This window comes from Grus americana, chromosome 1 (assembly GCF_028858705.1).
Source record: "Grus americana isolate bGruAme1 chromosome 1, bGruAme1.mat, whole genome shotgun sequence".
NCBI classification, from domain to species: domain Eukaryota; kingdom Metazoa; phylum Chordata; class Aves; order Gruiformes; family Gruidae; genus Grus; species Grus americana.
The window spans coordinates 203,954,642-203,978,714 of record NC_072852.1 but is presented as its reverse complement, the minus strand read 5'-3'; the positions used below and the strand labels follow the sequence as shown (position 1 = coordinate 203,978,714).

The window sequence follows — 24,073 nt, the reverse complement described above, 5'->3', positions numbered from 1 at the left end:
GGAATAACATGAAATGTCAAAGATCACGAACAAGGCAGGCAAACACGAGGTCAGTCTTGTTAACCGAAGCAGAGGTGATAAAATTGTTTTTTCAAGAATCATTTCTTGTTGAAGATAAGCACTTTGTTCACTAAGAAAGTACACAGATGGACTTTTGGGAGAAACAGATGGTTTATTTGTTCCAAACAAGTCAAGGAGATAAAAAGGGAGGAGATTTTAGAAATCTAGAAAGATATGTACCATTATCTGTCTTGGTTTGAGTTGAAATGACTTCTTAGAAATAAAAGCCAAGAATTGAATTTTCTTGGTTTTGAGCAGATAAATTTTAGCAAGAAACAGTTGTTATTAAATTACATTGGAGAGACATTGATGTAAATTCTGAAATGTTTCATCATTAATACCGAAAACTGAAAGTTATATATCAGATATTTATATGACTTACTTGTGCTTTAATTATTATTTACATAACTACTTGTATATCATATTCAGATTGAAATTGTAATGGCTGTTTTATGAATTATTCAAATTTTTTTCTGTCAAGATCCATTATGTCAGATATCAAGAGTGACAATAGGATAACATCACTGAATGCCCGGACAGGAATAAGAAATACTTTAATTACCATACTTGACCAGCTTCAGAGGTGTCAGAGATCTTTGAATGAGTTTTTGGAGGTACAGCTGACATTAATATAGTTTTCTATAAATAAAGTGAATAAGTTTGAATTTAAGTCAACAAAACTGATTTTTATTTTTTTTTTTATATAGGAAAAGCGCTCAGCATTTCCAAGATTCTATTTCATTGGAGATGATGACTTATTAGAAATTTTAGGACAGTCCACGAATCCTCTGGTTATCCAGTCTCATCTTAAGAAACTTTTTGCTGGTAATGCATTAATCTTCAGTTGTGAAATGTACTTATTTAGACAAAAGGTTCTTCAAAGCTCAGTAATCTGTTGCAGGCTTTTTTTCTTCTCTTTCTGCTACTAGACACTAAGGAATTTATGTTTGACTTTGACAATATATAATTTCATTGGTGTTTTCTGATTAATAGGCATTAATAGTGTGGGCTTTGATGAAGAATTTAAATACATAGTTGCCATGAAGTCTGTAGAAGGAGAAACTGTTCCACTTAGAAATAAAGTTCTTCTGTCAAATGATGTGGAGGTAAGAAAATCACATCCAAGTATAGTTCAAGCATCTTTAAGAAATTATTTTGTAAGGTAACTTCTGAGATTTTTCATCTCTTTGTCAGGTGTGGCTAAACAGTTTGGCTTTGGAGATGAAGGAGACCCTGAAAAAAATGTTAATTGATTGTGTTGATGCTGGAAAAAAATCACAAGGTTCAATTGATCCATCACTCTTTCCTTCCCAGGTAGTAGTTGATCCAGTAATGTCACTGTGTATTCTTGCCAAATAAGGTATTTTTTTAAGTCTTATAAAGAAGTATACATATGGATTTGGAAGAAAGTAACCTCAAACAAATCAATTTTATTCATTCGTAGTATAGAGAAATTCTTAAGAATATGTGTTCTTGTAAATCTTTTGTAAACATTTGGAATACTTAAGTCTTTCACATGGCACCTGATCTAACATCCATCTATTTATTAAATTTTATGTAAATCTTGATCTTAGTTGGTAGTGAATGTTACGTGCAGGGCTGCTAAGACCTAGTAACATAAAAAAGCCCTTTTTGAATCCGATTAAAATATAGTTCCTAAAGCTTAGCTCTATAAGCAGAAATAGTCATGAACATGAAATTCTTTTATGCAATTTTGACCAGTAGCAGAGAGAATGACACAGAATCACAGAATGGTTGTGGGAGGAAGGGACCTCTAGAGCTCATCTGGTCCAACCTCCCTGCTTAAGCAGGGCTGCCTATAGCTGGTTCACCCAGGACCATGTCCAGAAGGCTTTTGAATGTCTCCAGGAATAGAGACTCTACCACCTCCCTGGGTAACCTGTGCCAGTGCTCAGTCACTCTCACGGTAAATAGTGTTTCCTAATGTTCAGACAGAGCCTCCTGTGTTTTCAGTTTGTGCCTGTTGCCTCTGGTCCTGGCACTGGACACCTCTGAAAAGAGCCTGGCTCCATCTTCTTTGCACTGTCCCTTCAGGTATTTATAGAAATTGATAATATCACACCCCGAGCCTTCTCTTCTCCTGGCTGAACAGCGCCAGCTCTCTCAGCCTTTCCTCATAGGAGATACTCCAGTCCCCTAATCATCTTTGTGGCCCTTCACTAGACAGTGTCCAGTAAAGCACATGTCCTCATTGGCTCCTCTATCACTTGGAAGAGGAAGTTGTCATCCATGGACTCCATGAACCTCTTGGATTGCTTATGTCCTTCTGTGTTGCCCCTCCAGCACGTACTGGGGTGGTGGAAGTCCCCTATGAGGACCAGGGCCTGTGAATATGAGGCTGCTCCTATCTGTCTGTAGAGGGCCTCATCTACTTGTTTTTTCTGGTCAGGTGGCCTGTAGCAGACACCCGCTATAATGTCACCTTGACCTGTCCTCTCTTTAATCCCGACCCATAAGCTATCCACTGGCTCCTCATCCCTCTGCAGACAGAGTTCCGTACTCTCCAGCTGCTTTCTTATGTAAAGGGTAACTCCCCCTCCTTGCCTTCCCTTCCTGTCCTTCCTAATGAACCTGCATCCCTCCCTTGCAACACTCCACCACATCTCCATGATCCCAACAAGATCATAGCCCTGCAGCTGCACACAGAGCTGTAATTCATTGTTTATTCCCCATACTCCATGCATTAGTGTACAGGCACTTAGAGAGATGCTGGGCCAGCATGTTGACTTTCTGGAGAGGGTTTGGGGGATTTCTCCATAACGGTGCCTTGTAGTCACTTCCTTGCTGACATGCAAGTGCTGGAGGTGATGCCGCATAAGACCCATTTGTTGTTTATTGTGATCCCTTCCTGTCACATCACCCCATGGCCTTTGCTTAGTGATCCTGGCTGTCATTCCCTCACCGGACTGCTGGTTACTCTCTCCCTCCCCCAGAACGTACTTATTACAAATCTTCAAACTGGCATAATTGGTGCAATTTTTTGTTACCGATCTTTCCAGTTCCAACTTTGACTGAACCTTCATAGCTCAGACAGTAATTAGAACATATGTGTTAGAAACTGGAATGCAAAATACCATATTAGCCGATCAATGACACAAAAAGTCAGAGGTGCTCCTGAGCCTGTTAAATATGGGCTCAGCATGCCTACAATGTGGTAGTTTCCATCTGACATAGAATTTAATGGGAAAAGATACTTTAAAAATTTTGCTACCACATGCTGTAGAACAGCAAAAGGACTTACCGTATGAGATTACATTGCAAGTTTTTGCAAAATTTTGTCAGGTTTTAAGATTGTTATATTTATTCTTAGAGCATAGCAAATGTGTGGCTTTGTTTAAAAATTATACAGTGAAATGCTTTAAGTATCAGACATAAGAAGCGAATATAAAGGAATTGCAAAACTTTTTTCTTTATATCGTCCGTATTTATAAAATGTAATTTGAACTTTCTCTTCCAAAGATTCTTTCCTTGGCAGAACAAATTCAGTTCACTGAAGATGTTGAAAGTGCTATCAAAGACCATAATCTGCAACAATTAGAATCAGAACTCATGGCTAAACTGGAACATTATACTAGCATTGATACTTTTATAGAAGATACTGGGAGTACAGGTATAAAAATGATAATTAATATATGATTCTTTACAATGACTATGTAGTTGTATAGTATTTAACATTCTGTTTATTTAAACAGGAAATTATATAAATCTATCTCGATTTGAGTTCATAAAGTTGAGTTACATAAAGTTACCCACCTATTACTGTGAAAATTAGTGCATTTAATATTTCAGAGTGAACAATGGATTTTTATTTTGATTAAAAATGAACTTGGAACATTTATATATTTGCAAACCTCTCTATTTTTTAATAACTTTTAATATTTTTTGTTTTATATATTTACTGATAATTTGTCCTCACCTACTGAAGTGTGCTCTAGTGTTATATTTCATGGGAACTGGCCAAACAGCAGTTTAGGTACATAATGCCATGACAATATATTCTGTACAACTGTGTAGGTAACTTTTTTTCTGTCTTAGATGTATACATCTGCATCTGAACTAATAATTCTTGAGTACCTCTGTAGCAAACCCAGTAAACTAGTTATTCTCAAGACATGATTATTCTGAATCTTATATAGTCCAAATGGTTTAGAATAATTATGCCTTTGAGTCCTTATTCCTCTCTGTTGACCAGAAGGGGAGCTTTGAAGACTACCTCACATGTAAAATTCTATAGTGTAGGTAAAGTGAGATGGCTCTTATCCTATAAGACTCAATTTGACATGTAGTTGACAGTCTTCCACCACGTTTGTATAGCTTACTGTATTAAATTCTGGTTTAAAATTTATGAACTGTTAACATCTGATATATTAATTAGGAATAGGATTCATATCACCTACCTTCAGCTGTCTGTAAATGTGGTTCTTTATCTAAGCTCCCTTTCTATGCTCTTTCTGTAGCCATTGGAGAAATGTCATCAGTTATAGAAGAGTGTTCATTCTGTCTATTTTGTAATTAATTTACAGTAACTTTTGAGTTTGGATAATATGTGTGATCTTGAAGTGAGTTGTCTGATTATCCCTACTTACTTTCGTTTAATTCCCATCATGGAATGGTATAGGAGCACACAAACTGGATTTCTTTCAAATGAAGCTAAGTTAAACAGCGTGTTCTCAGAGTACACTTAATGCACCCAGTCTGCTAATGAACATTCATTCCACATCACCCTAATTAGTCTGAGTAAAATCTCCATAGTAGTGTAGTATGGTTTTCAGATCCTCAGCAGATCAATTAACAGATTGTGCCACACTGATTACTGAAGTAGACATAGCTGTAAACACTCTTGGAATGTGATTTTTTTTTTTTTTTTGGTGGTTATTTGCAGAATCAGGAATCCTTGAGCTCAAGCTTAAAGCTCTCATTCTTGATATCATTCATAACATTGATGTCGTGAGGCAGTTGAATCAAGCTCAGGTTCATGATGTTGAAGACTGGGTTTGGAAGAAGCAGCTGAGATTTTATATGAAAGACCAAAAATGTTACGTTCAGATGGTAGATGCTGAACTCCAATATACTTACGAATATCAGGTGTGGTATTTTTAATTTTTACCTGGTGGCTTTTATATATGTCTCAAACATGTTCTCATTTCACGTGTGATGCTGGTTGCATTCCAACTGTTGCCATTTTTTTCAAATTTGTTGTGTCCTTAGTATGCTGTTTCATAAAAATACTAAAAGATAGGGTAATAATTTTCATTCTTGATATTGATTGGGTAAATATAAGTTGTGTGGAAAGCAGCTACATTATCATATAAATATTTTCTAATATGCTTGCTACTTATGTATATCAGAGTGGAGTTTCATCTGTGTTGACCCCTTTTCTGTAATTCTAAAAATATTTGCATAATGCTTTGACATTTTATATAAAATCAGGAAAACTTCATAACTGTAAACAAATCCATATACTTAATAAGACAGTAATCGTGACTATTGCATTGTATTTTCAAATTAATGATTTATGAATTCAATTAATGAAATTACATCATCAACAATTTCTGTCTACTAATCAATATAATTTTTTTTTTTGTTTCTGCAGGGTAATTCCCCTAAACTTGTTTATACACCTTTGACAGATAAGTGTTACCTGACTCTTACTCAGGCTATGAAGATGGGCCTTGGAGGAAATCCCTACGGTCCAGCTGGAACCGGAAAGACAGAATCAGTAAAGGCCTTGGGTGGACTTCTTGGAAGACAAGTATTAGTCTTTAATTGTGATGAGGTGAATATGGTTCTGTATAATTTAAGAAATGGATATTTATGCCCATACTTCATAAAGCAATATTATATTCTAGAAATACTGATAATTTGTCAGTTTCCATTAGAAATTTGTGGATATTTCCAATGACATTTTTTAATAGATGGGAAGACAGTCTCATCATTTTCTTGTTATTTGAATTTTGATAGTATTCTTTCTAATTTTAAGGGCATTGATGTGAAGTCAATGGGGCGCATATTTGTGGGCTTAGTGAAGTGTGGTGCCTGGGGCTGTTTTGATGAATTCAATAGACTTGAGGAAGCGGTTTTGTCTGCAGTATCCATGCAGATTCAGACAATTCAACATGCATTGAAGAAACATAGTCCTGTATGTGAGATGCTTGGCAAAAAGGTACAGCAAAACTTATTTTATTATTATTTATTATTATTATTTTCTTCTTATAAAAACAATCTATAAACAACTGGGTCAAACTTAAAAACTGACTGCTGTAATGAAACATAGTCCACCCAGCATTTCTAAATACTGTTTCGTATAACAATATACTATTACAATGCACTTCTAATGATAGGTTGAAATGGATCATAATTCTGGAATTTTCATCACACTGAATCCTGCTGGAAAAGGTTATGGAGGAAGACAAAAACTGCCTGATAACCTCAAACAACTTTTCAGGCCAGTTGCAATGACTCATCCAGACAATGAACTCATTGCAGAAGTGATTTTGTATTCAGAAGGCTTTAAGGATGCTAAAATACTTGGTAGAAAATTAGTGGCTATTTTTAATCTAGCAAGGTAAGCTTCCCCCCGCCCCCCTTAGTCATGTTACTTTTCTAATTCTTTTCCTTCCATCTTTTATTTTAGCATTGATCTTTGTGGTTATCTTACTGCCATCTTGTTTCTTCTCTGTCTAGTCTATGCCAAAGCATGACTGTAGGGATACAATCTACATATACTTTCTGTTAATTTTCTGTAATATTTTATAACTTGGATATTGCAGAAAGCTATGTGTCAGAAACAAAACTAGACATAAAAATGGAAGTTTGGAGTCATCTAAAGTTTTGCATTCAATACAGTTCTTAAATTTGAACGGTATACTATGCAAATCTTTGTAGATACTAATTTAACTTATAAGATAAAAATATTGCAATATATTGGGAGGTTCAGGTGCGAAAATATCTGGAATGCAGTTATAATCTCAAGGTGGCAAAGTACTTCTCCCCTATTAAGCTCACTAAATGTGAGTGTGAGCATCTGAATGCTCACATTGAAATTGTTGAAATGCAAGTGACTATTTGGTTATAAGTATCCATATTACAGAGAACAAAGTTCAGAGGTTTTAATTAATGCTCTTAGGGACAATAATAAATACATTAGCTGTTGAATATACTCCCTCAGAAAATTTCAGAGTGTCATTGCTTATATCTGACATGCATTTGAGATGGCACTATGAATACTCATCCGTTTCTCTTTTGCCCAAAACCATATTATGAGCAGATTCATTCATCAAACTAAAATTTCAGGTGCTGTCACCTAAATCTTATCATGACACTGCTGTTTTTAAATTTAGGGAGCTTCTGACACCACAGCAGCACTATGATTGGGGTTTACGAGCATTGAAGACTGTTTTGAGAGGCTGTGGCAGTCTTCTTCATCAGCTGAAGAAAAGTGAAGCAAAGCAAGAAAGTAAGGTTGACCATGCCAAACTTTTGATTATTTAGGATATTGTACAGATATCATTGACTGCAGCTTTCTTGTTCACTGAATTTTGAGAAGCTGTGGCTTGGATCTGGAGGCAATTTAGAAAAGCAAAAAGTATCTGTGAAAGTTCTCCTTCATTAGGAGATCACAAAAGACTGTTGTCATATTCTAGATTGAGTGTTTATATGATAAGAACATAGATATAGGACTTTATTCTGGGATGATTTTGAGTGATTCTCAAAGACTCTTGTTTTCACTTGGCTTAGAACAGGAAAGGTGATCTGATGCTGCCATTATTCATCAGTCATCAGACCATTTTGATTCTGTTTGAGGTTTGCTAAAATTGTCACATGGCATTAGATTAAGATTGGTAGACAGAGACAAATATAAGAACAGGTAGAAATGACAGAAATGTGTTGAACTAGAATGGGTCACTTTTTTTTTTTTTTTTGATTTTTTGATTGTTTGTTGTTGTTTAGATGTTGAATTAGTGGGAATTCAGAACATGGGGTGAATGAGCATTTCACACCTTTAGGACACAGCTACTGCTTCTTGTTTGTTTAAACTGCATATATCTGAAAGTTTTTAGAGACAGCCTTGGTTTACAAATCTTGGCATAACAAATGGTCTGACAACTTTTAAAGAATTTGTAATTGACTTCAGTTTGGATCTGCCAAAGAAGAATTACCAGCAATGTGTTTTAGAGCACATTCCTATCACTGTTACTTGCGATGACATTTTAGCTTCATGTTTAGCTATATGTAATTTGCTGAAATTTGTTTGGTCTAGTTGAAAATATAATTTTCAGTAACCCTGCAAAAGGCATTTAGCTTATGATTTGAACCCAGACATTTTTCTTTTTATTTTTCTTTTCTTTTTTTTCTTTTCTTTTTTTGTTTTTGTTTTCCATCTTTTAATTTGAGATGCTTAAGATATTTCCAACAAATGTGATTTTCTGTTTCTTTATGTTTGCTTTTATTGTTGAATCAGAATCCTTTGGCATGTCAAAATGTTGGTCATGTTCTTAAAAGTTGCTTAAATTTCATATTACTTCCTTTCGTAAAGCAGTTCAACCTTTCTAAATCAAGTTCCTTCATGTCAGCATTTTTCCTCTTAACTGTTTAGAAAATTTGCCTGTAGAAGCATTTGCATTTCAGACATTGTTCAGGCTGAAAAACTTTGAACTTTTTCCAAATTCTACAAGAGTTTAGCAATCTTTAACCTCTGGAACACTTGGGGAAAAAGCTGCAGGAAAAAGGGAAGATAGGGAATGGACACTTTCTGTCCCTTGTGTCATATTTGGGCTCTAGTGTATTGTGGTTTGGGGCAATCATGCATTCAGAGGGAGGGCAGAAACATAGGATGATTTTCATCTGTGGTTCCTAGTCCTGCTTTCTGAAAATGTACGTGTTTTACATGAGAAAGTAATTTGATTAAAAAAGCAAAAAAACATAGATCAGAGCCCTGTATTTTTCCCATCATGGGTATCTTTATTTTTCTGGCAGGGTAAAGCTTTCTTGTGGCTATTTTCATTCTGGTCCCAAAACACTTACATTTCCATGGTACTTCAGATCCAAGAGGAGTTGTGAAGAATGCTTACTTCTGGAATATTCATAGTTAATTAGGACATACTTGAGAGATGTGACTTCAAACGGCCTCTGGCAGAGTAAGGTTTAGAATCCAGGTCCTTAATTTCTTCCATGAGTGCTTTAACAAGTAAGCTATCGTGCACTGCTACTCTTAGTCTCACTTTAATCATTAGGCCATTATGTACTATCTGGCCAGCATCATAACCATCTCATGCTCACAAATGCATTCTATACAGATATATATTTGATACTTACAGTAAGGCACTCATCTAACTTCCAAGTAGAGTGGTACATAAACTGGAATGTAATCTGCACCACTATTCCACTTTCAATGTCTTAGCAGTATGGCCTCAAGTGCTAATATATTCCAAGGAAGAAAACAAAACAAAACAAAGAACAAACAGCTTAAACTGATCTGGCTTCTTTGCTTCTATTTCCAGTTAATGAAAGTCATATGGTGGTTCAAGCTCTGCGGCTTAATACCATGTCAAAGCTTACATTTGCAGACTGTGCACGTTTTGATGCGCTGGTTAAAGATGTATTTCCTGGCATTGACTTTAAAGATGTGGAGTATGCTGAGTTAACTACAGCTTTACAACAAGTCTTTGAAGAAGCAAATTTGGAAATTATAAGCACCCAGGTAAACATCAACTACAGCAACAAACCAATACGACTTATTCTGAATTAGAACTGATTAATATTACATTCAACTCATTTCTGTTTACTTTTGAAAGCTTATATAAAAAAGTGAGAATAACTGATAGTCAGATTCTAATTACGTATTAAAAAAATAGATGTGTGTGTTTGAAGCAATGTAGATCAGTTATGTAATTGAAAGAAAAATAGTGCAAGGAAAATTAAGATGTGAACATGTGGCACACAGTTTCATTCAAGCCAGGTACAAATGCCAATGCATGTTTTGGACAGTGAGAGAATTAAATATGTGAACATTTGGTTTTATCAAGCAGTTCCATGTCTCATTTATATTTATTTATTGTAGGGGTGGATGAAGTTTTATGACTAAAGGTTCATTAATTTCTCAGTAAAAACATGCCCAAAGAGGGGTGATATTTTTATATTCATAATTTAGTGAAATACTTCTAACATGCAAAATAGGTTCCTTGATATTCTTTAGTATCGTAATTTTAATTACCTCTGCAAATATGTATTGTTTCAAAAAATAAAATAATAGAAACAAAGCAACTGCATGCAAAGTAAATTGGAAACATATTAGAAAGGAACATGATTGATTTAGCTTTACAACACTACATAGCCATTATCTCTTTTATTACCTAGATCAAGAAGGCTTTGGAATTATATGAACAGCTACGTCAAAGAATGGGTGTAGTTATTGTAGGTCCAAGTGGTGGAGGTAAATCAACGCTTTGGCGGATGTTAAAGACAGCACTTGGTAAAACTGGCAAAGTAGTGAAACAGTATACTATGAATCCCAAAGCTATGCCTCGACATCAGTTGCTAGGCCATATTGACATGGATACCAGAGAATGGTCTGATGGCGTGCTTACACATAGCGCTCGACAAGTGGTACGAGAACCCCGAGGTACGTTTGTGAGGGAGTTATATGTCATTATGCTTAAATTACTGAAATTTTTTATTTTCAGTTACATTTTTATATTATTATTTGTGGATAGCATAAGGTAAGAAAAAGTGGTGGCTATCATAGTCAAGAACACTGATACATATTTTCCAAATTTTGTGATAAGAAAGCAAAAAGACAGCAGAAAGTAAAGCATGTAAGGAGTATCTTCATAGAGCTTATATTTAAGTTCTAATGAAGGAAGACTATTAAACAGTGGTAAAATAGCAAGGGATGATATTCTTTAGAGTGCTTTTCTTGGGTTTGATATTTTATTTTTGTGTCTGGAAATAGATATTACTTCATGGATAATATGTGATGGTGATATTGATCCTGAATGGATTGAATCTTTGAATTCTGTTTTGGATGACAACAGATTGTTGACTATGCCCAGTGGAGAAAGAATTCAATTTGGCTCAAATGTCAACTTTATATTTGAAACTCACGATCTTAGCTGTGCCTCTCCTGCTACAATATCTCGAATGGGAATGATCTTTCTGAGGTAAGTCACAGGAGTATTAAATACTCTTAAAGTAAGCAAATATACTTACTTTTCTTGAAAGATAATCTAAAGCGGATGGAGCAATTTAATTACTTGCTTACACTTATGAAGCAAATCACTGAGGAAGTTTGCTTTAGGTTGCATGTCCCTTCTGTGCTATCATATTCTAATCTTTTGGTTAATATCTCTCAGAATTTTAGAAAGAGACATGGTGGATTATTTGTTTGTGTGTGACCCAAATACTGATTAGAAATTCTTGTTGAAGTGTTTTCCTGAACTTTTCCTGGAAGCCTGTTGTTCCTTTGAATCTGTCTCTGGAGATGTGGATGCCTTGTACTTGACTGAATCTTGTTTTGGTTTGACTTAGTGATGAAGATACAGATCTTAATTCTCTGATAAAGTCTTGGCTAAGAAGTCAGCCTGAAGAATGCAGATACAACCTTGAAAACTGGATTGGGGACTACTTTGAAAAGGCTTTAAACTGGGTTGTGAAGAAGGTTAGTAACTGAATACTTAATTAAATGTCAGCTTCTGTTAAGGATGACCCATTTTTCCATGTTAACACTGAAGAGATCATTCATATTAATTTTTAAATTTTAAGTTAAAAAAAAAATCTCAGTGCTTTTTTAATAGTTGTTTTCTTATTAGAATAGTTCCAGTATTGATCTTCAGTTTCCAAAAAATGATTGCTGTATTTAAAGTTTTGAAACATTTAATACGATTTTAACTAATGAAATGCATGTATTTCTGTGAAACTTAATATATATCTTTAATATTCCATACCAGACATTCTTCTGTATGTTTTTAAAGATCTGAAAGATCTGAACATTTAAACTAAAAAATGGAAAAGTGAAGAAATTGGTTTTCTAGATTTAATTTATTGTCAATAACAAAAAAAATAGCTAAAATTTGAGAAGTTGTAGAGTGTAGACTGAAGCTTATAAAAGGTCAGGGAGAAATGTAATGCTAGATACCCAAAAAGATTGATAGAGGCATATCTAAAAAAGTAGTGTGCTTGTTCAGAATGTTAAATTTTAACAGGTCCCACTAATTTGTCCTGGATTTAAGTATATAACTTTAGCTCTTTAGGATTCTACTCAAAGCCTTAACTGAAAGATGTTATAATAGGAAATGGTAATATGTAATTGCAATATTAAAAAAGGATAGTCCAAAACCTTGTACATTATCTGGATTCTGTGATTCTGGGATGTACATCAAGATAATTGTTCTGCATATGCTAGATTTTCTTAAGGATTCTAAACGCTTCCCTGCCTCCCCCTCTTCTGAATGAGTTGATTTGCATTGAACAAGTGGTTATATTGCACAAAACATTATTTAGGAGAAATCCCCACTGCTGCGGCCAGTAAGCTAGTGTTTGGGAGACCTGCATTACCTCATCTTGGGGAACATATGTGGTCCTGTTGTGGTTTTAATATTATTTCCTCTCTTGGTTCTTTCACCCATGGAGATTTTTAGATGTTTAAAGTATCTTGAGGTGGATACAGAGGAAAAACCATGACATTGACCCTGAGACTGCAAATCCCTTTTGGTGCTAAAGACCAAAATCCGTAAAGAATCTATTCACAAGAGAGATTTCCAGTATACAGTTATGTTTGTTTCTTATAGATTCTCAAAATCTGTAAGGAAAGTTCTTATTCTTATCCAAAATTTCATCAGTACATAGCCTGGAATTAAAACTTCCAAATCAACGCTTAATAATTTCATGCCAAGTGAATTTTCTAGAACAGCAGCAGGGTTGAGATCTTTCATCTTTTGCGAAAGTGTCAAAGAACAATGAGTAGTAATCTGCTAGCAATGCATCACATTTATTTTTGGGTATGTATTTAAATCTACTACAACTTGCAATTTACAGAATGACTCTGTGGTAGAAACCAGTTTAGTTGGAACTGTGATGAATGGACTGTCTCATCTTCATGGGTGTACAGATCGTGGACAATTTATTATTAACTTGTTGCGTGGTCTTGGTGGTAATCTGAACATGAAATCACGACAAGAATTTGCAAAAGAGGTAATAATCTTTTTCAGGAAGTTTATTAAAAATTTCTCAGTATATGTAGTAGGAATAGTATTTTTCTGTCTTCTAACAATGCATATTTACAATAATAGAATATCTGTGCTCTAATTTGTTGGCAATCTGTGTTATCTATAGGGAAATAACTGAGAAGTAAAAGGATGTTTCCTATGTCACTAATACGCTGCTAAGTGCATCCAGCCCATAGAGCAATACTTTGGTGCTGCACCAAGAGATAGAGAATGGCCTCTGTCTGTACTGTTTTATGCAAGGACTCACTATAGCAGACTCTATGTGTGTATATGTATTGAGTATATGTAATACAGATTTATTTTGTGGTTTGTTTTTTTTTTCTGTGCAGAATACTTCAAATAGTAATGTGGCAGCTTTGTTGCACCTCACCAGGGAGGTGTTCTTACAGCATTATTTTGAGGTTATGTGTTGTATGCACTGGGGTGTGGTTCCTTTATGGAGATACTTAAGGGCACAAGGACAAGAGAATAGTGTTGACAAACTATGTGGGTATACTGGTCCATAGAGTCTGCAGAAGGCTGTCCCTGGAGGTAGTTGTCTCCACAATCACGCTTGGGTTTTGTGTTGGAGAGAAAGAAATAGTTCCTTCCAAAAGATAGCCTGGAGCTATAACATATATACAGGACAGATGGTAAAGGTTTAGACTCAGCTTCTTGGAATTAGCTATTGATGCATGTGAAGGTGTTATTTCGTTCTCATGATTATTATCAAGTATGTTGCCTAATATGAAAAAAAAGTTTATAGAAAGCTTTTCTAAATAAAATTCATTTTATATTCTTTATATTATGAAAAAAGTAATATGTGGAAGAGTAATATTTTACAGTTAGTTAAGGACTTAATCATAAAGCATATGCATAACATGATTAAAGTTTCAAAGGCAGCCTTAAAGCTATCAAATTGAAAAATTAAATGTTTGATTTTACAGAAGTATTCTTTGAACATTCTTTAGATTAGCTTGAAGTTGTAGATCTTGTCATTAGGAGTATGGATTTAACAGAAGCTTTATTTTTATTTTTTTTTAAAGATCTTCAGTTGGGCACAAGAATCTCCACCAGATCCGAGGAAGCCCCTGGACACATATTATGACACTGACACTGGACAGCTAATGCTATATCAGCTGAAAAAACCTGAAAATCTAACAGCTGATGACTTCAGTAATCTCCAAACACTTCCTGTCATCCAAACCCCTGACATGCAGAGAGGTTTAGATTACTTTAGACCCTGGCTAGACTTTAGCAATAAGCAGCCATTTCTTCTTGTGGGTCCTGAAGGATGTGGAAAAGGGTAAAAAGTATTTCCTATTTTAAGCAAAATATACTTCTAGCTATTTGACAAAGTTTGTAATATTTTGTTATAATGGTTTTATAGTATGACTTTCTGCTAGAATATCACTTATTTAGGTTAGTAATCAAACAAACCTTCTGAAGTGGCAAATAAGTAAATTCTTATGAAGATCTACAGGGAAAGTTCAGGCTGCCACTATGCATCTAAGACATGTGAATGATGCTTTTAGACGTGAAACAGGACCTTTGGAAAACCTGTGCTGTCATGGAACAACAGCTGAAAGGCACATGAGCTGTCTGGTCTCATCTCAAGAGGTGCTAGATGTCTATGTGCTGGCAACTAAATTTAGCTCATCCTGTTGCCTATCTTAGGTTGCTTATTTAGATGGGTTGGATCATATATACAAGGTATTTACGCTATGTATTTGTTTTGTGGAGCTGTGTACTACACTTTATTGAATTCTTGAATGGAAAATATTACAATTTTAAAGGCAAGAACGTTGAATTCAGCAAACCTCATGCATCACCTATTATATTAATACAATGTGAAGTATATGCATTTTAATTCAAAAAATATACAGTATCTTTGGATACACAGTATTTTAATGTATTTATGTATTACTTATGCTTATATGTATATACACATTTGCTTTTTTAGGATGCTGCTTCATTATGCATTTTCTCAACTCCGATCCACTCAGATTGCTACTGTTCACTGCAGTGCACAAACTACTTCTCAACATCTTCTACAAAAATTAAGTCAAACTTGCATTGTAATCAGTACAAACACTGGGCGAGTGTACAGACCAAAGGACTGCGAAAGGCTTGTTTTGTACTTAAAGGATATCAATCTACCTAAACCTGATAAATGGGGAACAAGCACTCTCGTGGCTTTTCTACAGCAGGTGAACACTTATGTCTGTTATTTATATTTAAGTATCCTTGAAATAGTTTAGTGTATGTAGTAAATACCTACACTGATTATTTTCAGACTTAACATCCTGCATCTGTATTGACATTTGTTTTGTTTGTACTTTGATAGAATATGTAGCTGTCAGCCAGAAATAAGATACCACTTTTAATTGGCTTATATGCATAAGTAAATAAAGACAGTGCTCACCTCAATGAGTTATAATGCAGTAGGCATACGAATGACAAGAAAATCATCAGGAGTAGTCAGCATGGATTCACTGAGGACAAGTCATGCTTGACCAACTTGATAAACTTCTATGATGAAATGACTGACCTGGTAGAGGAGGGGAGAGCAGTGAATGTAGTCTGCCTGGACTTCACTAAGGCCATTGTTACTGTCTCCCAAAAGATCCTCGCAGAAAAGCTGTTGATGTACGGGCTGGATAAGCAGATAGTGAGGTGGGTTGAAAACTGGCTGAACAGCCAGGCCCAGGGCTGGTGATCAGTGGCACAAAGTCTAGTTGGAAGCCAGTACCTGTTTAATGTCCTCATTAAAGATCTGGACAACGGGGCAGCAAGTTTTCAGCTAACATCAAACTGGGAAGAGTAGTATACCTCTGCAAATTAAGAAAACAGTAATAATGGTATACTTCACACTGATTTTTTTTTTTTTTTTGTACCATACTCTGTTGGCTTTCTTTTAATGAAATATTTATTTAATTATTAAAGGTTCTTACATATCAAGGATTTTATGATGAAAATCTGGAATGGGTTGGTTTAGAAAACATCCAAATTGTGGCTTCCATGTCTGCTGGAGGAACATTAGGAAGACATAAACTTACCTCCAGATTTACTTCTATTGTTCGTCTCTGTGCAATTGAGTAAGTATGTGGAAATTAGTTTGACTCTCCGAACTCAGATTCAGTCTCTGTTTATAGGGCCCTTGCTCAATTTAGTCTGTGAAGATGTGGCTGTTCTAGTCTTTCATCTTTTCTAACAGTTTGGGATCTTCAGATTTGGTGCTGTTTGATGCCTCTTGGCACTAGAAACCAGCTAAGGAGCAATCTGTAGCTACCTCTTGATAGTGAATTGTTTGAAATATGTTTCCTGCTGGATGATTTTGCTTTCAGTGAACTGCTCTCTGCAGCTGTATATCAAGGTGCCGTTTGGTTACAAAATTAGAGAAATTGAAAAGAAGTTGGTTTATTTGTTTGTTTTTAAGTTTGAACACATTTAAAGATGCATTTAGAAAAATTCTGAGGCTGGCTTATTGCAATAAAATGATAATTTTACTTAGCTGCTAGATGGAGGTGCTATTAATTGAAATTTCTCAGTAATTGTGTCTATAACTTTGAATCTTTTTAATAAAAAAAATTAACAATGATAATCCATGATGATTACTTTTTTTTTTTTTTCATTTGTAGCTATCCAGAAAGAGACCAACTGCAAACAATTTATAGTGCCTACTTGGAACCTGTGCTACAGAAAAACCTAAAGAATCACCCCATTTGGGGTTCTTTACCAAAAATACATCAGCTAGCAGGATCTATGGTTCAAGTATATGAACAGGTATGAAAATTTAATTTTTTTTTCATGGAGATGGAGAATTCAGATTTTTGTAAAAAATAATTGGCTTTTGATTTTAACAAGAGAATAAAAAATTTTATCAGTATTAAAATCCAAGTATATATCTTTTTCATAATGTTGATGTCAATTTTAGAGCTACTTATTTGCAGAGCATCCTAGGTATTAGAGGCAAACTAAGTGGTAAGTGCTCTTGCTTTCCCACAAATTTATTGTATGATCTTGGCAAGCTTCTTAACCCATCTGTGCTTTCAGTTCTTCATTTATAAAATGGGGATAATAGTGTTTTCCACTTAATGGATGATGAGACAGTGTACTTCAAAGACTGTTATGTACTCAGATGTTGTGGATGCTGTTATGAATAGAGAAGAAAAATATGAGGGTGGAGTCCTTTACACACATCAAGGACTACCTAGTAAAATTTTACACTGTTAAAAATAGGTGTTTAGACACGCAAGTTCATTTTATCCCCCCAATTAAAATTTTATGGACTTCTATCTAGCAAAACGTGTAAGTACTTGTTTTTCTTAATCATGTACGTAGTGTTACTGGAGTAGGTGCTGTGGGGATGTAAGTGCTTAGTGTGTGTTCCAAGAATGTATGCACGTCTCCGTGTAGACAGAACCATGATATAAAACTGATCTTTATGACTGGAATGTGGGTATAGTCACTGGCTAGCATGTGCCAGTCAGCAGGAGTTTCATATGATGTAATCAATGTATTTGAAGAAATCTAAGTTTAAATTTCATCACAGTAGGACCAAATAACTGAGGAAGACAGTTACTCTTTGAATTAAATGTATAGTTGTAAATTCAAATATCCTCTCTGGGGGAAGAGTTAGTATTTCTATAAGAAGTCTTTTGTAGTGACTAAGTTACTGATTTAAGTAGTTTTTTATTACACTTTTATATTTTCTTTGCATTTTATATTTGGTATTTCTTTAAAAAATTGTGTGTTTGGTCTAATAATACTGCACAAACAGTCCTAGGTGACGTGTGCAGTTGTTTGCATCAAAAATGGTACAGAAGAAATGTTCTAGTTATGAGTAAATTTTCTGTGGTCAGAAACCACTATTTAAACAATTAATTTCTGCACTTTTCAAAAAACTAGAGTGCATTAATGAAATATCTACATATATAGACTAAATAGAAAACTAATTTATCTGGTATTTTAGAAAATTCTCCAAGTGTGTTACATTTTAAAATATCACTTTTCCTCTCCTCTTAACTTCCATTTTTAGGTACGAGCGAAGTTCACTGTTGATGATCACAGTCATTACCTTTTTACACCATGTATTCTTACTCAGTGGGTTCTTGGTTTATTCAGATACAATTTAGTAGGTGGTAAGTAATTTGTTTGGTTTTCATTGATAAAGCAGTTCTAAAATAACCTAAATTACTACTGATGTCAGTCTGTTGACTCCACGTGCAACTCGTTCACCTATGGTATTCTTTCTACACTGTGAACTGTCTATAACTCATTAGAGGGGAAAAAATGCCTAATAGTTCATTCTGTAACATATATTAAACAAGTTTAAAAAACTCCAGTGATGTTTTAAAATACATGTGGGAGCTATTTATAGATTATACTGCTTTCTGTGCTATGGGAACTTGAAGTGTACCCCCTACTCCCCACCATTTTCTTCTGGTTTTGGAGAGTTTTGGGTTGGGTTTCTTCTGAACACATCTCTTGTCTTCTGGATTCCCAGACACTTCCTATCATGCCTGTCTTTTTATACCTGGTTCTATAAACTTGGTGAGGGGACTGTGGAACTACAACTGATACACATCATCTGTGAGCTACTTAACAAAAGAAGAATATGACAACCCTCAAACATATAGAAAACATCTAGAAAACTCTCATCTCTGTAAAACTTTACAAATATATATATATAAAGAGCCTAAATATTCTCACAATTTGGGAGTGCTTGATAATTACAATCCAGTCTGAAAGTTCTTCTTTTTTTAACTTTGGAAATGGTAAAATTTGTAAAGGTATTCAATTTTGTGCGCTTTTCCAAATAGACAGCATAGGCTTATTTCTAATCTTGTTTGTGTCTCTGAAATTGCTATTATTACAAGATCATGAGCAATTACTCCTTATTATGTTTTAGCTCTTACATTAATTAAAGGATTACATAGAGGGCTGCTTAAAGAGTACAAAAGTGATAAGAATTTATTTTCTGGAATCATCAAATTGTAGCTTGAATGAGGTCAGGAAAGCTATACTGATAATCAATGAATGGGTAATCTCAGCCCATTTAAGGATTCCATTGTTGTATCTGAAGGTGACATATGCATACACTTTTTCAGTGACTGTATTGGGTTTGTGTGGCAAGGTTTGGGTAGTGGGGGGCTACAGGGGTGGCTTCTGTGAGAAGCTGCTAGAAGCTCCCCCTGTGTCTGATAGAGCCAATGCCAGCTGGCTCCAAGACGGACCCGCCCCTGGCCAAGGCCAAGCCAATCAGTGACAGCGGTAGCGCCTCTGTGATAACATATTTCAGAAGGGAAAAACAACCTATGGAGCTTTTGCAGCCAGAGAGAGGAGTGAGAAGGTGTGAGAAACTTTGCAGACATCAAAGTGAGTGCAGATGGAGGAGGAGGTGCTTCAGGCGCCAGAGCAGAGATTCCCCTGCAGCCCATGGAGAAGACCATGGTGAGGCAGGCTGTCCCCCTGCAGCCCATGGAGGAAGGATGAGGAGGTGTAGGCATTCCACCTGTAGCCTGTGGAGGACCCCATGCTGGAGCAGGTGGAGACACCTGAAGGAGGCTGCAACCCCATGGGAAGCCCGTGCTGGAGCAAGCTCCTGGCAGGACCTGTGGCCCTGTGGAGAGAGGAACCCACACTGGAGCAGGTTTGCTGGCAGGACTTGTGACCCCATGGGGGACCCACGCTGGAGCAGTTCATGAAGAACTGCAGCCCATGGGAAGGACTCATGTTGGAGAAGTTGGTGGAGGACTGTCTCCCGTGAGAGGGACCCCAGGCTGGAGCAGGGCCAGAGTGTGAGGAGTCCTCCCCCTGAGGAGGAAGGAGAGGCAGAGACACCGTGTGATGAACTAACCACAACCCCCATTCCCCATCCACCTGTGCCTCTGCGGGGGGAGGAGGTTGAAACCAGGAGTAAAGTTAAGCCCAGGAAGAAGGGATGGGTGGGGGGAGATGTTTTAAGATTTGATTTTATTTCTCATTGCTCTACTCTGTTTTGCTTGATAATAAATTAGATGAATTTTCCTCTAAGTTCAATCTGTTTTGCCCGTCACGATAATTAGTGAGTGATCTCTCCCTGTCCTTATCTCAACCCACGAGCCTTTCGTTATACCTTTTCTCCCCTGTCTAGTCAAGGATGGGGAGTGATAGAGCGGCCCTATTGGGCACCTGGCCTCCAGCCAGGGTCAGCCCACCACAGTGACGAACAATATGGTGTGTCATTTACTCATCTCACCTTCCTTCTTACTTCTGTGAAGAATATTGAAGCTTTGTATTCTCTAGTGGCATTTTATAATACAGACTGGTTTGGGTATTAATTGTTATTTTAGTATTTGTTATCAGTCTTTCTCTTCCCCTTTAAAACAGTCTCCTGGATTTTCTTGTTTTCATTGCCCGGAGTTTTGTCTTTTAATTTTTACTTTGTGTGCAACACCTTGCTCATTTTCATTAGAATGCTGGCACTAAACTGGAGAACTTGTTTGAGTAGGATATGTTTCATTTTATTGTGTAATGGTCCATAAAGATATTATTAAAAAGCACTTCATAATGTTTACTTTTTCTTTTATTTCTTCCTTGCTGATGCTCTCCTGCTGGTATGTAATTTCACTTACTCATTTTCAATCTCATATTTTAAATGAAAAATTTGAGAAATGTAAAATTTCTCCTTAAATTTTGTAGGATCATTAACACAAACTGCAGACCATGTATTGGAAATTGTTGCTTATGAAGCACATTGTTTGTTCCGTGACAAAATTGTTGGCATGAAAGAACTTCAAATATTTGATAATGTTTTGATGAAAGTGTTCCAAGGTGATTGGGGCTCAGATGTTCTGGACAATATGGCAGGTAAACCATTTGAGATGTGCTACACAAACTTGAAATACTTGTTTAGAACTGCCTAATCAAATCAGTCTGATCAAGTCAGATAGCATATGACCTGAGCACCTAATCTTTCAAATGCTTCCTTTTATTTTCACAGATATCTTCTATGTAACTTGGGGAGCTTGTCAAGAGGCATTCGTCACACCAGGACAGGCACTACCACCACATGGAAGGCCACTTGGCAGACTAAACTCATCAGACCTGAAAGATATTATTCAAAAAGTGAGACAAAATTAAAGAATATACACAGCAAGGATTAGTCTAGACATTTTTTTTGTAGGATGTAACATGTGAGCACCAGATTTAGAGTAGGATCTGCTGCTGGTTTGAGGAATCATCTTTTGCATTTGGTCAAGTGAGGGAAGGTTTGTGATGCATGTGGCAGGCAGTAGGAAGTATCACATAGAAAGGTTATTTTAGTGAAAGGGCATCAGTCGTATTTCTGGTGATTTACAACAGTTTTATGAACAACATTTTGAGAAACATTGATGTGCATATGTTTGAGTACCAAAGTGTTTTATTAAATATTTACTTTTTGAATTTGTAATTTGTTAACGTAACTTTTATTTGAAGAAATACAAATTGATTGTTTGGAGATTTGGCATGCTTTTAAACAGTAAAGTACAAAAAATGAGTTTGAGGAAATGCAAACGTGTTAACTCTGCTAGGCTGACTGATTTTCAGGATGAGAGCTTTGAGATCATCTCTCCTTATTGGTGGTGTTTGATGTACTCTGCAAGAGTGGGAAACTACTCCTTCTCCTTAATTGCCAACTTGTGACCAATAGACTTTATGGGAAATGATGAAGTTCAATAGCCTCAGTAATCAGAGTGGTAGTTTTTTTTTTCTTTTTTTCTGACTACACAATTATGTTGGGCTTCAAAGATGAAGTTTTATTAAGTATAACAAGGCCAGAATTTAATCGTAGGATCTGTTGTTATGTGTGTTTCTCTAGGAAATTCCATAATCTGCAGTTATGCAGCAATTAGCTGCCTAGAACACTCTTCTAAGTTATGTATTAATTAATCTGTAGTCAGAGACACAGCTCAGACTTTGTTCTGGTCCATTATTTAATTTTAATTAATTCAGTGGTAGGTTTCTATTTCAATATATCAAAGACTTCTAGGGTATCCTGGTGCTGGGGCTAATGTCATCTGTTCATTACTGGTACAGGGTATGTGAGATATCTGAATTCTGTCACATAAATAATTATTTCTAATGAATACCATCGTGGTCTCTTAAGCTTTCAAGCCCTTCTTTTCTAAACTTTTAAATGTTGGATGTTTTCATATCTTACTGCTTTTATTTATTACTAATGAACACTTTTTTTTTTTTTCTTTTTTAACAGGGTATTATTCATTATGGGCGAGACAAAAAAGAGACAGAGATTTTACTGTTCCAAGAAGTCCTCTGTTATACGTCTAAAGTGGACAGAGTGCTAAGTTTTCCTGGAGGATCACTTCTTTTGGCAGGACGGAGTGGTGTAGGTCGTCGAACAGTTACCTCTTTAGTTAGTCATATGCACGGAGCTGTTCTGATTACTCCCAAAATTTCCAGAAGCTATGAGCCGAAGCAGTTCAGAAATGATCTTAAATATGTAAGTCACTCAGTGTCTTCCATTTTGTAGTGTTGTGTGTATTAAAAAAAAAGTATATGGGAATTTTGAAGGACACAGAAGTGTTGTGTGAAGAGGTATTTTAAGAAAAGCAAAATGTCAACAATGTAAATGAAACAAGTAGATTTCAGACACAAGTTCTCAGTGTCTAGATGTGTATACTGTTCTTTATGGTAATTACCTGAAACTCGACTTTTTTGAACACCAGAGCTGTTTTTATGAGTGATATGGACTTCATAAATTCTAAGTTTATGTGCATATTGGAAAGTTTTTTTTCATGTCTGTGTTTTCATATTTGTATGTAATTTTATTTTTTGTCTCTACTATGGTCTACCAGTTAATAGAATAGTAGCTGAATCAAATAAAATTTTATTGATCGATGAAAATGTACATTTTATTTAAAAACAAATGCAAACCTTGAATCGGGAACTTCCCAGTGCTTTCAGCAATGCTAAAGAAAATTCTAGAGCTAAGCCCACACAAAAGAGCAATACAACTATATAATTGAGTCACATCTGGAACATAAATACACTCTATGAAAGAGTCTGATTTAATTGTTTTTTCATTACCAAGCTGTACATTTATGTAGAATGTTCTTTACATTTGATATCTCATATATCTGAATCACCTAGGAATCTTTTGTAAATGTGTAATAGTGTAGATGCTGTGGAGAAAATATATATCTGATATTATAATCAAGGAAAGATTATCATTCTCTTATGAACAATACATATATTCTATATATTGAGATTTAAATGTCTTCCCTGCTTCCAGGTGATGGAGCTTGCAGGCATTGAAGCTCAGCAGGTGGTACTGCTGCTCGAAGACTATCAGTTTGTTCATTCCACCTTCCTTGAGATGATCAACAGTTTACTGTCTTCAGGTGAGACAAGTCCAAAAAGATTACGGTACTACTTTTACCACTGTCCTGGTTTTTGGCTGGGATAGAGTTAATTTTCACAAGAAGCCGGGAGGGGACACAGCCAGGACAGGTGACCCCAGCTAACTAAAGGGATATTCCATACCATATGACATCATGCTTAGCATATAAAGGGGGCTGGGCTGGGAGCAAATTGGATCGTGTATCACCTGCTTTGTATATTCTATATGTTATGTCCATAGCAGAAGTGTTAGCTTTCTACACTGTTTTTGCTAGAGTGCTTGTACATGAGAAACTGACTTGAAGTTCTCTTAGCTATCCTTTAACCTATCCTACAGTAGGGGTGCTTTCAATTCTTTGAAGCTGCCAGTTAAGTAACTTATTTCAAAGGAGTTCTTTATAGTA

General features: G+C 35.7%; 1 protein-coding gene across 5 annotated transcripts in view; it reads left to right on the top strand.

Moving 5' to 3' along the window:
• DYNC2H1 (dynein cytoplasmic 2 heavy chain 1) overlaps positions 1–24,073 on the top strand; it is a 174,795-nt gene that overhangs the window by 24,898 nt on the left and 125,824 nt on the right. For 4 of the 5 annotated variants that reach the window (XM_054849169.1, XM_054849197.1, XM_054849188.1 and 1 more), the window contains 24 exons: positions 542–674; positions 768–885; positions 1,054–1,166; positions 1,255–1,374; positions 3,541–3,691; positions 4,964–5,166; positions 5,675–5,857; positions 6,062–6,244; positions 6,423–6,646; positions 7,422–7,537; positions 9,582–9,781; positions 10,438–10,702; positions 11,033–11,240; positions 11,608–11,737; positions 13,114–13,269; positions 14,330–14,589; positions 15,247–15,493; positions 16,230–16,381; positions 16,925–17,069; positions 18,325–18,427; positions 20,970–21,137; positions 21,271–21,395; positions 22,522–22,770; positions 23,563–23,671. In XM_054849169.1, coding sequence (XP_054705144.1) covers positions 542–674; positions 768–885; positions 1,054–1,166; positions 1,255–1,374; positions 3,541–3,691; positions 4,964–5,166; positions 5,675–5,857; positions 6,062–6,244; positions 6,423–6,646; positions 7,422–7,537; positions 9,582–9,781; positions 10,438–10,702; positions 11,033–11,240; positions 11,608–11,737; positions 13,114–13,269; positions 14,330–14,589; positions 15,247–15,493; positions 16,230–16,381; positions 16,925–17,069; positions 18,325–18,427; positions 20,970–21,137; positions 21,271–21,395; positions 22,522–22,770; positions 23,563–23,671 — 4,061 coding nt within the window. The remainder of the gene's footprint in view (positions 1–541; positions 675–767; positions 886–1,053; positions 1,167–1,254; positions 1,375–3,540; positions 3,692–4,963; positions 5,167–5,674; positions 5,858–6,061; positions 6,245–6,422; positions 6,647–7,421; positions 7,538–9,581; positions 9,782–10,437; positions 10,703–11,032; positions 11,241–11,607; positions 11,738–13,113; positions 13,270–14,329; positions 14,590–15,246; positions 15,494–16,229; positions 16,382–16,924; positions 17,070–18,324; positions 18,428–20,969; positions 21,138–21,270; positions 21,396–22,521; positions 22,771–23,562; positions 23,672–24,073) is intronic. The other variant, XM_054849177.1, reaches the window with a different exon arrangement.